Below are 16,911 nucleotides of genomic sequence, written 5' to 3' on the forward strand. Positions count from 1 at the left end.
TATTATCAAGCGGTTTAATAAGATCGGGCAACCCTGAATTAATTATGCCCTATCTCCAGATAGTCTGTCGTATGTCTAGGGCCCGCACTCCCCACCTGATAGGGACCTGCAGATCCTAGCGCCATGAATTTTGATTTCTGTCTTGCTTTTCTTCTCTTTACCCTTGTTTGTTTTGGTTTTATCCTCTGTCCTTCTTGTTTTTTCTCTTCTCTTGTATTTCTTTGGTTTGTGATTCTTAAATGAATATTGTCTACGATGACTTGGTTCTTATCCATTTTTCAATTTTTTCTATGCAAATTCTACTATTGTTTATGGCACGTTGTTACACATTATTTTTTGTTTATATTCCACGTTATATATTATATACTAAAATAATTTGTATCCTTGGAAAATTCAAAAAAATCATTGAAACCAAAAAATTGGGAGCAATAGGTGTCATCACCATCATTGGCACCAGTTCAATGTTTTCATGCCCAAAGGCATACCCCTAAGGCCTGGTTCACACCTGTACGTTTTGTAGCGCGTTCAACGCTCTATGAACGCTCTACAAAACGCTCAAACATTAAAATCCCATTGTTTTCTATGGGTATGGTTCACACCTTGCCATATTTCAGCCCGTCTGAACGCGCTACAAAACGGCCTACGCCTGAAAAGGTACATGAGCTTCTTTGCTGCGTTTTTGTCTCGCGTTTCCATTGGCCAAGTGGCCCTCAGAAACGCGCGTTTTTCGCGCGTTTTTGTTACCGCGAATCGCGGTAAAAAAGCGCATCACGAAACACGCGACAAGCGCGCATATTCGATACGCCTAGGTGTGAACAGAGTCTAAAGCTTCCTCTGTAACTGACCCCAAGAGAGTGCATTTTCCTTATCTTTTTATAATTGCCTTTATTTTGTTGCAAAGACTCCCATGACCATTTATTGTTGAATTTATATTGTATATACTTACCTCACCTATTGCACTCATGTACAACTGCTCTATTTTTTTATGAACAAGGCTACTTGATGATCTTAGGACTGTTGCACTTTGGAGGTTATAATACTATTTGTTTTTCGTTTCTTTATTTGACTTTTTTGTTCATTACACTGGTGCACTTGACAGATTAGTGAAAACAGATACTGATGTATTCATTGCTCTGTGTGATTTAATGTAGTGTACTACCTATTTCTATTTCCTATTTCTTTTTATTTCTGTTAATTCTTAGTCTTGTAAAAACTGGAATGGCTATTCCAATATAAAACTACGTGATCAAAAACATAGTAAAACGTATGTTTAATATATGTTTTTGGTGCTGATCGGTCAAATGTACTACAGCTAGTATGCACTGCTCATGATTGTGCCTCTACACATTCATTCAGCCTCAACTCCTTTAAAATTATCCAGCCTTCAATCAAATTAAATCATATATTAATCATATATTAACTAGAAATATTTCTGTGCTTTGTTACAGCCAGAGGGCTTAGCCCGAGAATACACATACAGCGTATTTTTGTGCCCGAATGGTAAGTGAACTAAATAAAATTAACATTTCCAAAACATTCATTTATTTGATAAAGTTGCTAATATTTAAAACCATATTTTGTTAACGTGTTTTTGTGTTTCTGCATGTTTGCGTACTCAGTAAATGGGAAAACCAACAAGTAATCCTAGATTGTATTACTGTATTTTCGTTTTTATGTATAATAACAAATACAGAAATAATGCTGCTGTTTTTTTAAAGCAAGGTTGACACACTAAGGTGTTATCCCTGTAAATAATTGGCTTATTTTTAATCTTTCTGTCTGTTTTACAACATAACAGTAGTGATCTGCTGTGCAGTTGACTTACTTTTATTATCTGATTTACAACAGAGACCTCTGCTGATGTTTATGTATTATGAGCTTTAAAAAGGTTTTTCTATAGTTCTAGTTTAGTTTGAACTTCCGTTGGTTACTGATAAATGTTTTGATTCACCTCCCATGCTACAAAATGTGAGGGCATACACATAACACCATATATGATTGCATTTCTTTTTTTTTTATACAAAGAGTTTAAAGAACAAGTCTGAAACATAAAAATAGGGCTCATCTAAAATAAAAATAAAAATGTAAAGTCTTTGTCAATTTATGCAGTCTCTTTTTTGGCCTAGAGAAAATTCAGATTTCTACTCCCAACAAATTTGAATATCAGTACGTTCAAAAACCTCAACGGATGACGCACTTTGATTTAACGGTGAAAGCCCATAATGACGCCCATGTGGCACTGTCTTCTGGACCTCATGACATGGCTGAAATGATAGAGATTGTCATTGGTGGACAGCAGAACTCTAAAACATGGATAACAACCAGCAAAATGGGAGAACCTGTCGCCAGTGCAAACCCTGCTGACATCTTGTCTTGGGATGAGTTCCGTGCTTTTTGGATTAGCTGGAAAAATGGAATCATCCAGGTGAGTTCAGCTAAAAAAGAAATCTCAATCAAGATTTTAATAAACGTTTGTGGGGTATTCTAATGGCAGGGTTATAAAGATATTTTCCATATTAGTGAACGTAACATTTGTTTTATATAGAGTACTGTCTTGTATTAAAAGGGGAATGTACTGTAGAGACAAAGCGATAATTTTGCCACTTTATAGATCACTGGTTTGGCCTCATCTTGAGTATGCGGTTCAGTTTTGGTCACCTATCCAAGGAAGGATGTCCTGGAACTAGAGAGGGTCCAGAGAAGGGCAACAAAACTAATTAAGGGGCTGGAGGACCAAAGCTATGAGACAAGGTTACTTAATTTAAACTCGTTCACGATTTTAATGTACAAAATGTATGGTGGTGATGGCAACATCAGCAGTAAACTTTTTTTTACAGTAAACTCCCTAACAAGGACTAGAGGCCAGCACCTAAAATTGGTGGAGAAATGAATTAACATCAAAGGGCGTAGGGGCTTCTTCTCCATCAGAGTGGTTAAATTTTGGAACTCTGCCACAAGCAGTGGTATCAGCAGAGAGTCCTGAATCATTAAAAAACCAATTACATACCTTCCTAAGAGACTGTAACATACAGGTGTACAGGTAATCTTAAAACCTTAGACCCCAAGGGACTCATATGCACACACTACACACACACTTACACATAAAGGTTGAACTCAATGGACCTGGGTCTTTATTCAACCTCAAATACTATGTAACTATGTATTTTGTATGTTAAAATGCTTCAGGCAGATATAAAAATAAACAAAGTAATGCAGTTTGGCATTTGTCAAAACATCAAGAAATATATTTTTAAAACAGCTAATGCAACTACCTACATTTCCTGGAGTTTTATGTACAGCAGCTTTTAGACTGAGAGAAGAAGGGGAAGCACTATGAGTCAATGCATTGTGCTTGTCAAACAAGTGCTGACATGGAACAAGGGAAGACAGGAGAGAGATCAGTATGCTGCTGCAACTTCACCATCCAGTCACAGGCTGGGTCCGCAAGGTGGTCAAGCTGTATTGCTTAACTGTAGTCGAGAAAGTCAGTTAATCAACCTGTCTCTGTTACTTGGCAGGACTTTGTCAAATGCTTTGGCAGGTAAAACAGCTCCCATATATGCATTCTAGCTATGTAATTAAGTGTTTGTCAGTAGTTAAACTTTCATTTCTAATGGTATTTTTTGTTTATCTGCTAATAATTTAATTGCTAAAAAGTTTTAAGGGTGCAGATAATTTACCTCCCTTTTTTTTTTGCCTGCACCTTCCTCAGGTAGGACATGGCATCAAGGGCTCCAATGACTCTATCATTGTGGAATGGACAGCTGCCAAGCTGCCGGATGTGAAGTTCATCGGCTTTTCGACTGGCTGGGGTTCCATGGGGGAATTTAAAATCTGGAGGAAGGAAGAGACTGATGAGAACCACAATGAGGCTTTCACACTGGGGGTCCCACACAATGTAATCCCGGGGTCTGAGAGAGCTACAGCTTCTATTATAGGTTAATATTTATGATCTTTTAAAGATAGAATGCTAGTATGTATCAAACACTTCAAGGAGCAGATGTTCAATACTCATGGTGTTAGAGTAATACATTTAGGAAGGCAATGCAGGTAATGGATGTCGATTGAAAATATAGGGTAATGTTTTTGCTTTATGTTGTTGGATAGTGCTGGCATTGTGTCTGGCATATTTTTTTTTTTTTTTAGAACTATAGGTCCTATGACATACTAACCACCATAACCTATGTTCGTATACAAATGTTAAACCTAAAATTCAGATTACAGAGGCTATAGTGAAAATAATATAATATGTTGTGGCTGGTTGCTGTCTATTACTGTATGGATGTCTTTACTTTACTAAATACATATTTTGAAAGTCTCAGTTTAACACCTTGCTGTAAGAACTAAAGACTGGTGAACAGTTTAAGAGGGACACTCCTAAAGATCTTAAAGAATTTGAAATACAGGGGTTAATTTACTAAAGCCAAATATGCTGTTCACTTTGCAAGGGGATTTCACTTAGCTTAGTGAATGTTCACTCTGCAAAAAATAGCAATCATGTGCAAGAAGAAGAAAAAAGTATATTTGCTTGCACATGATTGGATGAATGAAATCAACAGATCAGCATCTCATTCACTAAGCTAAGGGAACATTTTCTGGCAAAGTAAAAATTCCCATGCAAGTTAATAGATTATTTGTCTTTAGTAAACCAGCCCCACAACATCTTATAGTATATGCATTTTTTTCCTTAGGGGATGTCATGGGTCCAACTGTGAGTAATTTAGATAACCTCCTTCGTCTACCATTTGGATGTGGAGAGCAGAACATGATCCACTTTGCCCCTAATGTGTTTGTGCTCAAGTATCTCCAGAAAACCAAGCAATTGTGTTCAGAGGTGGAAAGCGAGGCTGTGGACTACCTTCTACAAGGTGAGTTATACTCAACACTGCTGTACTGTTGTATCGTATAATGTATGAATAACTGTTATTTATAAAATGTTTACTGAACCTGTACCCCTGATGTAATCAGAAAGGATGACAGAATTTACTTTATTGCTTTATATGTGTACTGAAACACAGCTAAAAGGCACCTTTCCCCACAGTTCAGTATAAGAACTTTCAGCTAGAGTCTGTTTTTATCATGCCTCTTATATAGTTTAATATAGTAATAAAGATGCTTATAATAACCTTATTGGGTGCTGATTTATGAGTTTGAGACACATGCAGATGGTGCTGGATATATTAAATTTGTGCACTGGCTGCCTTCCACAGTGCTTTGCTCTTCAGAGAGCCAATTGCTGGCAAAATCCCCATCAACTTTGTATGGGTGCAACAACCAATTCTGCCTGCCTGACTGCACACCAGCATGCTGGGCAAACAGAGGGATAACAATATGTATAGCTAGTGTAAGCCTTTTTGTGGATGTCATCTCCTTGTCAAACAGGCTACCAACGTCAGCTAACGTACAAGAGACAAGATGGATCCTATAGTGCCTTTGGAGAGAGGGATTCTTCTGGAAGTATGTGGTAAGAAAAAAAAAACTCTCTCAAAGCAAACTATCCTGTCCATGATATTTGCATATTCTTATAACATGTTTTGGTCTGTTGATCAGGCTTACAGCTTTTGTGCTGAAATCTTTTGCTCAGTCCCGGGGATTCATCTATATTGATCCATTAGAACTTTCTGCAGCAAAAGACTGGATTATTCAGCACCAGAAGAAAGATGGCTCTTTTCCAGCAATGGGTAGAATCCTAAACAAAGATATCCAGGTAAGCATTGCACATTGTAAAACCATTGCAACCATATTTATGAGGAAATATTTGACTTTTTAAGTTAAGCTGGGTTTTTTTTAAATTTAAACTGTTAAACAGTTATTTTACTGTGCCTATAATGTCTCCCGTGCTTTCTTGCCTTTGCCAGGTCTTGTCATGGCTGGATTTAGCGTTAGGCATAGTAGGCTGTTCCTCAGAGGCAAATAGGCAGATTTTTATTTTCTAGTTATTGGCCAAATGTTTTTTTTTCTCACCATCAAAAAAATGGATATTCATCTCTTGTAAGCTTGCTAGCCATTAGTATGTCATACTCTGAACTCCCTGAACGTATATGCCAAACTAAAGTTTGGCTAAACATATTTATTACTTTGAATTGCTTAAAATAACATCACTAGCAGTACTGAGGTAGACAGCAAAGGGATAAGAATAAATACGAGGGTAGAAAGGAAATGTATGTGTATCTATTCAAAACATTTAGACCAAATTGTTTCAAGGGTTTTCCCTTCCCTATGGTTCCTTCAGAGGTTGCTAGGGGTTCATTAGGAAATTAGGAATTTCTGACTCTCAGATAAGTAACCACTGGCATCAATTCTTTTAGCTACGGTGTCTGTAATGGAGGGGAAAAAATACAAAAAAGGTCACAAGCACTCCAGCATGTAGAAAAGTTTATTGACTTCACAGGTGTCACATCATCAGAACGACATTTCGGAACAGCAAAGTCCCTTCCTCAGGCAAAACAGATAATCTATCCGGTCAGGAGTGCGATGGGTGTGTATGTTTTTTGTAATGGAGGGCATTCTTGGTACTGGCTATCAGTGTAAGGAGCATCCTTCCCAATTACCACCATTGTAAGGGAAATTCTTTCCACTACCAATGTAAGGAGCATTATGCCCACTGACCACCAGTTTAAGGAGGCCCTTCTCTTGCTGACCATTAACCTTAGCAGGCACTATACTAGCCAACAATGTAAGGGGGCATTTCACTGACCACCAGTGTAAAGGGGCACTTTACAGGTAAATAGTGTAAGGGGGCACTTTTCAACCAACCATCAATGTATTGGTATACTTTTCCACTTACCACCAGTATGAGGTAACACTACAGTTTTCACTGTCTGCTTATTAACTAATTGTTTCATTATTACTGAAAATTGTTGTTTATTTTAAGTTTATTTATTCTTATATCTCAGCTTACTGTTCACGCTAAGGTACAGTGAACTGTAGATATAGTAATTATTGGCAGGGGCGCCCTGAGACCTGCACGTTATTTTAAGGGTTCCTCTGTGTTACAAAGCTTGGGAAAGGCTGATTTAGACCCTTGCTTTCAGGTTTACGCATGCTGGTTGTAGTGAGTAACAAGTGATGCTGTTTAGTTTCTCCCATTTATTTTCATTTACACGTGGAATGAAATATAATCAACCTAACAAAATATATATATAGTATGTATAAATAAGGAATTTTACTTTTGTTGCAGGGTGGAAATCATGGAAAAATAGCTCTAACTGCTTATGTTGCAGCCGCTCTCTTGGAAACAGGAATCACTTCTGAGGTAACAGGCACTGTGCAGGCATACAAATAGTAATATGTTTAGGAGGGAAATATGGTTTGGGGGTCAAGAAAAGTGATTGAAGTACAATGGCTATTTTACCAGTTTTCATTTCTACCAAATGTGTACAATTGGTGGTAGCAGGGAGGATGGAGAGCCATTACATCTGGAGTCCTTGTAAGTTGCCCACAGGCAGCCAAGCAGACTGTGATAAATATATACAGTATGAACTGATCCCAGGGCTAGGGGATGCACAGGAAAAATTTGGCCCAGGTGTTTAGGTATAACATACTCATATGAAGGTCAAAGGTATAGTTATGCAAGCCATGGAGTTTGAGAGCAGAGCTGGGCTTTTTCCACATGATACCACTACCATGACAGTCAGTCCTTGTCTGCAGCTGTTACCTAAAGCATAGCTATATGAGTTTCGGTAAGTGCTAAATAGATGCAGATAACTTTGATCCTATGGAGCTGTGACTGCTTTTACCATTGTGTCTATAATACTGCCCTATATGATAACTATTATATATAGTAATACTGAAATATAGATTATATACATACTACCCATTTGAAATAAATGACTCAGTTGTAATCTGTGCTGCTTTAGTGACATTGCAGTTTCAAATGTTGCTGTTTTCTCTGAATCTTCTGCAGCTAACAGACAATGGTTTATTTTTTTGAATTAAAGGAGAACTATGAGGTGAGTGCTTTTCACTCACTTCATAGTTCTAGCCGACCTGTGAAATTTATGTAATATAGCAATTAATATTGGTGCATTTAAACAGTGAGTAACTGGATACTGAAATGATTTCCAGCAAGGCATATGTTTTTCATTTAAATACATGAGTTCTAAAAATGTCTTGAATGTAACATACTGAATTAATTATGCTCAATGATCACTGTTTCACAACATACCAAACATTACAGCTTTACTAAAACAAAATATTTCAAAGTGATTATAATCCAGATACACAGTGCCAGTGCTTCTCAACTATTTTTTTTCTTGTACATTAACATTCAGTCTTTTAAGAAGTATGGCAGACTTATTTAAACATGTGTCATAGTTTTCATACATATTGATTGCTTGATTGACTGACTGCATGATGAGCTCAGGGCTCTATACCATGCAAATATGAGTGAGAGATAACAATTTTAGAGATAACATCTCTTAAAGCTGAACTAGTGTTACATTCGGCATCCCAGGCTATTTTTTTGACTGCACCAAGCTGAATTACACTAGCTGAATTGAAAAAGGTGTTCATGACTTTTGAAGCAGCCACATCAAAGGTAGCTGAGAACCACATGTGGCTGCCTTTCCACTTGCAGGCAAGACCCACCGTCAGGAATTCCGTTTTTATTGTTGTGGCTTTCTTATTGTCATCTTTCCCCAGGAAGAAAGATTTGCCGTCTCCAAAGCCAAAGAATACTTGGAGTCAAACTTGTACTCAGCAGATGACCCATATACCACAGCACTCACAACATATGCTCTGACACTGCTGCGTAGTACCTATGCTTCTGCAGGTCTAAGGAGGCTGAACAGCATGGCCATAACACAAGGTAACTAAACCTTATTTAGGTAACATATATCACAGTAACTGAAAACAAAAACACAATGTTTTTTTTGCTTCTACAGATGGGTTTACCCACTGGAGTTTAACTGGCTCAATGGCAAAAGAGGAGGACACTTTCATGAGTTTCAGTGATGGCCTCTCTCAATCAGGTAGAAAAATGGGCTTCCATTTTATTTATTATATTTTTGTACTAAATAAAAGGACATCTATTGTATTAAATAATATTTTCTAATAACTTTATGTGGTTAATGCATGCATGATAGTATTTATTATATTAATGTATTTTTCTGTTTCACGTAACTGTTTATAAATTTTTCAATATAATATATTTAATATGACATTTCCAGGATAAATTAAAAATGGCAGAGGTGAGTTTTTCACATACAGTATTACCTTGGTTTACGAGCATAATTTTTTCCGGAAGCATGCTTGTAATCCAAAGCACTTGTATATCAAAGCAAATTTCCCCATAGGAAATAATGGAAATTCAGATGATTCGTTCCACAACCCAAAAATATTCATATAAAAATAATTACAATACAGTACTGTAATATAATATTGTACAAAATATAAAGAAAAATAAACCAATTACCGGTACCTTCAAGAGAGAGGAGGATTATTGTGTAGGACGACTTTCACTATCACTAACGCAATCACTGCTATCTCTTGACTCAATGGAATCTTTTTCATTTCGTGAAACCTTAACAAGGAATCTATCCAATGTGACATGCATTGTCGTTAAACAGACTCATCGCTCGCACTGCTACAGCCTTATTCGGTGGTGCTTTTCTGCAGAATTTTGCTCTTATTGCAAGACATTGCTTGTATATCAAGGCAACATTTTTCAGAAATGTTTGCTTGTCTTGCAAAACCCTCTCAAACCAAGTTACTTGTAAACCAAGGTATTACTGTACCGCTATAGTTTGAATAAAAAACTTGAGGCATGCCATTGGATTGTGGTCAGTGAAGTGAGACAAGGATGCCAAATGCATAAGGTGCCATGTTCACTAGAGTATGCAATGCCATGCCTGTATAAACAAATAAAACATTGCTTTTAAAAAGACACAATAAAGAATAACTATTACTAAGAATTTTATACATATATCCTAAAACTCTTGTGTAGAAAACCAGCAAATCTTTAATGCACACTACTGTTGATGGATGTTCCACAAATGACCTTTCCCTATCTTGTCCATCTGTCTGTTTGTATGGAAGTCGAATGTGGCTTGTAGAATTTCTCTTAATTTAGTTCTTTCCTTCCCTGTTGGCTGATGAGTGGTTATATGCACTGCCACATTGGGCTTTAGCCTAAATAAAAGGACATCTATTGTATTAAATAATATTTTCTAATAACTTTATGTGGTTAATGCATGCATGATAGTATTTATTATATTAATGTATTTTTCTGTTTCACGTAACTGTTTATAAATTTTTCAATATAATATATTTAATATGACATTTCCAGGATAAATTAAAAATGGCAGAGGTGAGTTTTTCACATACAGTATTACCTTGGTTTACGAGCATAATTTTTTCCGGAAGCATGCTTGTAATCCAAAGCACTTGTATATCAAAGCAAATTTCCCCATAGGAAATAATGGAAATTCAGATGATTCGTTCCACAACCCAAAAATATTCATATAAAAATAATTACAATACAGTACTGTAATATAATATTGTACAAAATATAAAGAAAAATAAACCAATTACCGGTACCTTCAAGAGAGAGGAGGATTATTGTGTAGGACGACTTTCACTATCACTAACGCAATCACTGCTATCTCTTGACTCAATGGAATCTTTTTCATTTCGTGAAACCTTAACAAGGAATCTATCCAATGTGACATGCATTGTCGTTAAACAGACTCATCGCTCGCACTGCTACAGCCTTATTCGGTGGTGCTTTTCTGCAGAATTTTGCTCTTATTGCAAGACATTGCTTGTATATCAAGGCAACATTTTTCAGAAATGTTTGCTTGTCTTGCAAAACACTCTCAAACCAAGTTACTTGTAAACCAAGGTATTACTGTACCGCTATAGTTTGAATAAAAAACTTGAGGCATGCCATTGGATTGTGGTCAGTGAAGTGAGACAAGGATGCCAAATGCATAAGGTGCCATGTTCACTAGAGTATGCAATGCCATGCCTGTATAAACAAATAAAACATTGCTTTTAAAAAGACACAATAAAGAATAACTATTACTAAGAATTTTATACATATATCCTAAAACTCTTGTGTAGAAAACCAGCAAATCTTTAATGCACACTACTGTTGATGGATGTTCCACAAATGACCTTTCCCTATCTTGTCCATCTGTCTGTTTGTATGGAAGTCGAATGTGGCTTGTAGAATTTCTCTTAATTTAGTTCTTTCCTTCCCTGTTGGCTGATGAGTGGTTATATGCACTGCCACATTGGGCTTTAGCCTAAACATCTAAAACTACATGCATAAAACCTAGCCTGCCTCCTGTGATTATGTATTGATGTTGTAAATGGAGTTCTGTCTCTCAAGCCACTACTTTACTTGTAGGTCTAAGAGTCTGACAAAACCACAAACACTACTGTGCATTAGAGCCTTGGGCAACAGGGGAAACAGCGCTGAATCTAATTTTGTGATTATTTGCCAACATAAGGCCACAGTCTGCGGCACAAAGTTTTATTTGCTTCAAAGCAAAATGCATTCATCATATGAAAAATATACGTCAATGTCAACTGATTGTTGGTGATTATGGACTGGCCTATGTTGTTAAATGAATACTGCTGATTCAGTTCAGTGAAGATGGTGACCAATATTCATTTAAGGTTTACAAGAAGGTAATTTCATTAATGTTTTTTTTAAATCAGTGATCTCAGCTGAAGTTGAAATGACAGCATATGCTTTGCTAACCTATACCCTTCTTGGAGATGTGGCCTCTGCACTTCCAGTAGTAAAATGGCTTTCTCAACAACGTAATGCCCTAGGTGGATTCTCATCCACGCAGGTAAGATTGCAAGTTAAGATATTTGTAAATTGTTTGTAGATATTTTAAAGTAGGACTTTAGGCTGTATTTACCATGAAATGTCTTTTAACACTCTAGGCATATGTCAATGAGGTGCATAAAAGTTGAACATAAATTTTAATATAGTAACAAAAAATCATATGTATGTCTTTTTAGAATTTCTTTGAGACTCGTGAGATTGGGAAATTGTAAAGATGCCTGTTGAGCAGAGCCACTAACTCACCAAGCTACTCGTAATTTATCCCCTTTTCCACTATGAAAGGGGGTAAGCAAAGATATTCTGTGGAAAACCACATTTTTTCTTGCTGCTTGGCACATCCTGAGATATGCGTATGCTGAGAGTCCCATAACATCATACACCAATGATAGATGCATACAACAGAAAATTGTATCATACTTACCAGTAATTTTCCTTTCCTGGTGCCTGTCCATGGCAGCATACAAACGATAAGCTCCGCCCCTTATCCCTACCCACAGGACCAGTAACAATCTATAAAAAAGAGAGAGAGAGACTCCCCCTGCATTCTTGTAACTATGCGTTGACAAACAGGGTGGGTAGTATGCTGCCACGGACAGGCACCAGGAAAGGGAAATTGCTGGTAAGTATGATACAATTTTCAGTTTTCCTGGTGCCCGGGGAAAGCCCGTAATGCCCAATGCAATGGGTTCGATCTGAACCCTGGCCCGCGAAGCCCATGAGGTTGCCACAGCTCACGTTGAATGAGCCCACACCACATCCCGTGGCCTCCCACACAGCAGCCAAAAAGCTCTCTTTTAGTCTGTACTCACCTGTTCGGTGGTCCCCTACCTTAAAGCGGATGGCGGTTCTTGCAATCGTAGTGAATGGCTCATGCCGAAGGAAGGAAGCAACTATCAGGCAGGAAGGCTGTACACATCAGCAGAAAAAAACACCAGATGAGCAAAAACATGTAGTACAACCTGATGCGGTGAGAGTATAGGTCCAGTGTACATAACATACACCACAGTGCACAGAGTCCAGCAGTCAGAAGAATGGGACACACAACACACAGCCCAAGCATGGCTGGCTAGAAGTGCCCCCTCACATCGGAGTGTGCACAGCAATGACCTGCTGCTCAACTGTCAAGCGACATTTGCACCTGTGCCACAACCCAGCAGACATCGACACCTGCAAGCCCGCAAAAAAATCCACCCCCTCCACTGTAAAACAGCAAAAAGGGCAATATTGCCCACAACAAAGATGGCGGCCTCAGCCGGGGACTGCGCGAACGCAACGACGGCGCGGACCCAGTGACATCACCCGCTCTCCGGTAAAACAGCCGGAGAGAGCGGGCGCCGCACCTAAGAGGACCTGGGCATCTGCAGAGACAGATCCCCGCAGCTCCATGCCGATAGAGAGCCATGGATGACCCAGGGGAGAAACCACAAGGCGGGAGGTGAGGGCTGAGGGGAAAAACCAAAAAAGACAAAACCAAAAGATGCAAAAAAGAGACATATACGTCGCCCTGGAGCTTCCTGGATGTAACAGGCCGTATATACACGGCCTGTTAGCCCCGCCCACAAGCTGGAAACGCTGTCAATTTAAAAACAGGCAGCGATAGAGCCGGCGGATCGCTTGTATAAGCTGCTGGCCAGTGCCCCCCCTCCCTCCGCGGCCCCCCCTCCCTGGACACGCTCCGCTGTGCCGGGTGCGAGCCCTGGACCCGCATAGTGCTTCTCTGACATGGGATCAGACGGAGGTCGGTACACGAGCTCCCTCCGGTCCCCTCTCCGGTGTCAGAATGCCGAAGTGATGTATATTACATCACTTCCGCATTCTCGTGTCACTTTCCAGCTTCAGACGCTGGAGAGAAGCTGATGAAGCAGATCTCTGCTTCTTCAGGGGGTCCTAGGTGACATTAGGGGTCTTGGAGACCCCTGATGTCTCCATAAAGAGGACCTGTCACTTCTTTTGCTATCACATAAGGTGGTTTCTTAGCCCCCTATCTGATAGCAATAAAGTAAAGTGAAAAAAATAAATAGCAAAAACAAAATTAAAGTTTCCCCCAAAAAATTTAAAGTTACACATAAAAAAGAATTAAAAAGAACAAATTAAAAAAAAAAGTTCCCACCCATACATATACGTATGCAAACATGTGTCAGGGGCACATGCCTGCGAAAACGACGATTGCGCCCATTACGCTGCACATGTTACATATCACCGTGAACGTCGCAATGAGAGCAATAATTCTAGGGCCATCAGTGATTGCACTGATAACACTAAATTGATGAGCTGTAAAAGCTTTTAAAGCGTCGCCTATGGTCAATTTTGAGAATGGTAGTTTTTTGCGATTTCGCGGGTGCGCGCAATTTTTAAGCATGACATGTTTGGTGTCTATTTACCCGACGTGACGCCGACTTTTATATTTTACCAAAATAATTGGGTAATAATAAATGTTTACGAACATAATGTAAAACAAAACGTTTTTTTTTTCAAAATTTTCAGGAATGTTCCCGAAATATAGTAAAAAATAAAAACCCCAGTGGTGATTAAATACTACCAAAAGAAAGCTCTATCTGTCCCCAAAAAATGGTATAAAATTGATTTCAGTACAGCGTTGCATGACGGAATAAACGTCAAAGTACCGCAGCGCTGAATACTGAAAAATGGCCTGGCCAGGAAGGGGGTCTAAACACCTGGTCAGCAAGTGGTTAATGTCACTTTAATGCACGTTGTAGGCTGTTAATTGATAGATAAAAAATAATCATTTGCAGCATTTTGTCACAAGTGCCTAGAACTTTTGCACAGTATTGTATGGAAATGAGGAAAATTAAGGAAATAGCATTTACTTCCAGCTGCATAGTATACCTGTAAACAAATTATAATTTTAAACATTGTTGGAGAAAAATACTGTTAAAATATACATATAACATTGCCTTCTACCTAGGACACGTGCGTGGCACTTCAGGCTCTGGCAGAATATGCAATCCTTTCATATATTGGTGGTGTGAACCTCACAATATCATTGGCATCAACCAACTTGGACTATCAGGAGACCTTTGAACTGCACAGGTTGAACAAGAAGATCCTCCAGAAAGCTGTGGTAGGTTCAGAGCAGAAGACAGCAATACCCATATGATGCTGAGATGAGCCTGCTCAATAAATGTAGGGGGGGGCATACATATTGGTGATTAAGATCACCTGTCTGACATTTTGTAGTTAGTGCTAATTATTTTCTTATAAATAAAATAGCTTTCTGTGTTTGCAGATTCCTACTATCCCAACTGGATTGTTTGTCAGCGCAAAAGGAGAAGGTTGCTGTTTAATGCAGGTGGGATAAGAAAAAGGTCTATTGAAAAGAAGTTATTTGTTTAAATGTAGTCTCAATGTCCATTGAGTTTTTTTGTCCCTACATTTTACGGCCAATACATCCACTGAATAGTAAAGCACATTAACATGTTATATTTATATATTAAATACAAATTAAAATTGCTGAGCAATTTCCACTTCTGTTAAAACATAGGGTCACTCATTCGGCCATTCATCCCTCTATGATTGGATGAGGGGCAGTGATGTCACGGCGCCGCCCGTCGACCAATCAGGGAACACCTATTGAAATAAATTGAAATAAAAATATTAGGCATTTGCTAAAAGGCCACTGTGCCGAGCAAGCGACCATCTGTGTTCTCACAGCAGAGGAGAAGTCGCACAGCAAGGCGACATACTTCTTTTACTCACTGAACTGCAACTCAATTTAAAACATTTGTATCATGTGTTTTTTCTGGATTTTTGGTTGACATTCTTTTTCTGTCTCTATCATTTAAAACACACCTATGATAAAAACTGTAGACCTTTCATTTCTTTGTAAGTGGGCAAACTTACAAAATCTACAGGGGAACAAATCATTATTTTCCTCACTGTATATATACTTACATTATGCCAGTCTGAACCATTGTAAGTATACCTAAATTTTTATAGCTGGAGTTCAGCTTTAACTATGTTTTATTAAGCATATTATGATATGGTATCTTACAATTTCCTGTTTTAGGTGTAGTAATATATGTGGGGGTTATTGAATGCCAGATGTGGGGGGCAACAGTTCATAGGAGAAATGATTGCGACAGTTCAATTAGAGTTGGACAGATGCATATACATCTTACAGACTCGTACATGATCCTGTCACCATTCGTTGCACTACTATTTTGAGACACATTTCTTTTTTTTTCAAATTCTTTATTTATAAAGGCATGCGAGGCACGCCCCACAAAATACTGCCAAATACAAAATAGGCAGAATCATCCGCTTGAGACACATTTCTAAAGAGTACCTACTGAACTACAGGGATAGTATGGATTGTTGACAAAGCATACTTGTTTAGTATGTAATTTTGCTCTTTCGTAAGTGGTATGTTACACACTGTGTATTTAATATATTGTTGAGGTTTCGCAGAAGGGCTCCGTGGTTTCTGATCGAGTAGATGGTTGTCATGAAAGTGCAAATAGAGAATTATATATAAGAGTCTGTGGGTAATTGGAGAATAGCTGTCTTTTTTCTGGTAATAACACTTTTATCATTTCTGGTTACAGAAGAGTGAATGCCACTGCTTTCAGGCTTGGGACAATCTTTGTGGTGCATTCATTGAAGACTCTTAGATGTGATGTTTGGTTAGAGAGGTCTTTTTATGTGTATATATCTGGCAAATCAATATATCTGACCATGCCCATGGAGGATCACAAAATATGTTTTGCTGCAATTGCCCTTCCTGTTGTATCCTCTTCAATGTGTGTTTGAGCCTGGGAAGTGTAGTCATTAAAGAATGGTTGATAAGCAGATGGATTTGAGCTCACCAGATTTATGGTTATTTGTTGGTTATCGCGATTGTTCTTTAGTCCTTATTGTATCTGACCCGTTAGTATAGGTTTTGAGCAGTTACATATTTTGTTTTACCTTCCATCAATACAATAAAAAAGATACACACACCCAATCCTTGGTCCTGCGCTGTGACTGCTCAGCTCTCTCTTCCTCCGCTCTGGGTGTGAAATGTACCTTGACGTTCTCACATATAATACATGTCACTGGACTTGTGATGACATTAGTGGGGCTTAGCCCTAAAGACCAGGGGAGAAGAG

General features: G+C 38.4%; 1 protein-coding gene across 1 annotated transcript in view; it reads left to right on the forward strand.

The window, feature by feature from the left end:
- Positions 1–16,911, forward strand: part of CPAMD8 (C3 and PZP like, alpha-2-macroglobulin domain containing 8) — a 104,605-nt gene that overhangs the window by 60,615 nt on the left and 27,079 nt on the right. The window contains exons 25-36 of the mRNA XM_018568215.1: positions 1,449–1,500; positions 2,127–2,425; positions 3,713–3,938; positions 4,692–4,868; positions 5,383–5,464; positions 5,551–5,707; positions 7,181–7,255; positions 8,644–8,809; positions 8,886–8,972; positions 11,668–11,804; positions 14,730–14,885; positions 15,051–15,113. Of these exons, the coding sequence (XP_018423717.1) occupies positions 1,449–1,500; positions 2,127–2,425; positions 3,713–3,938; positions 4,692–4,868; positions 5,383–5,464; positions 5,551–5,707; positions 7,181–7,255; positions 8,644–8,809; positions 8,886–8,972; positions 11,668–11,804; positions 14,730–14,885; positions 15,051–15,113 (1,677 nt within the window). The remainder of the gene's footprint in view (positions 1–1,448; positions 1,501–2,126; positions 2,426–3,712; positions 3,939–4,691; positions 4,869–5,382; positions 5,465–5,550; positions 5,708–7,180; positions 7,256–8,643; positions 8,810–8,885; positions 8,973–11,667; positions 11,805–14,729; positions 14,886–15,050; positions 15,114–16,911) is intronic.

Source organism: Nanorana parkeri, unplaced genomic scaffold (assembly GCF_000935625.1).
Source record: "Nanorana parkeri isolate BGI_ZX_2015 unplaced genomic scaffold, ASM93562v1 scaffold1154, whole genome shotgun sequence".
Lineage (NCBI taxonomy): Eukaryota > Metazoa > Chordata > Amphibia > Anura > Dicroglossidae > Nanorana > Nanorana parkeri.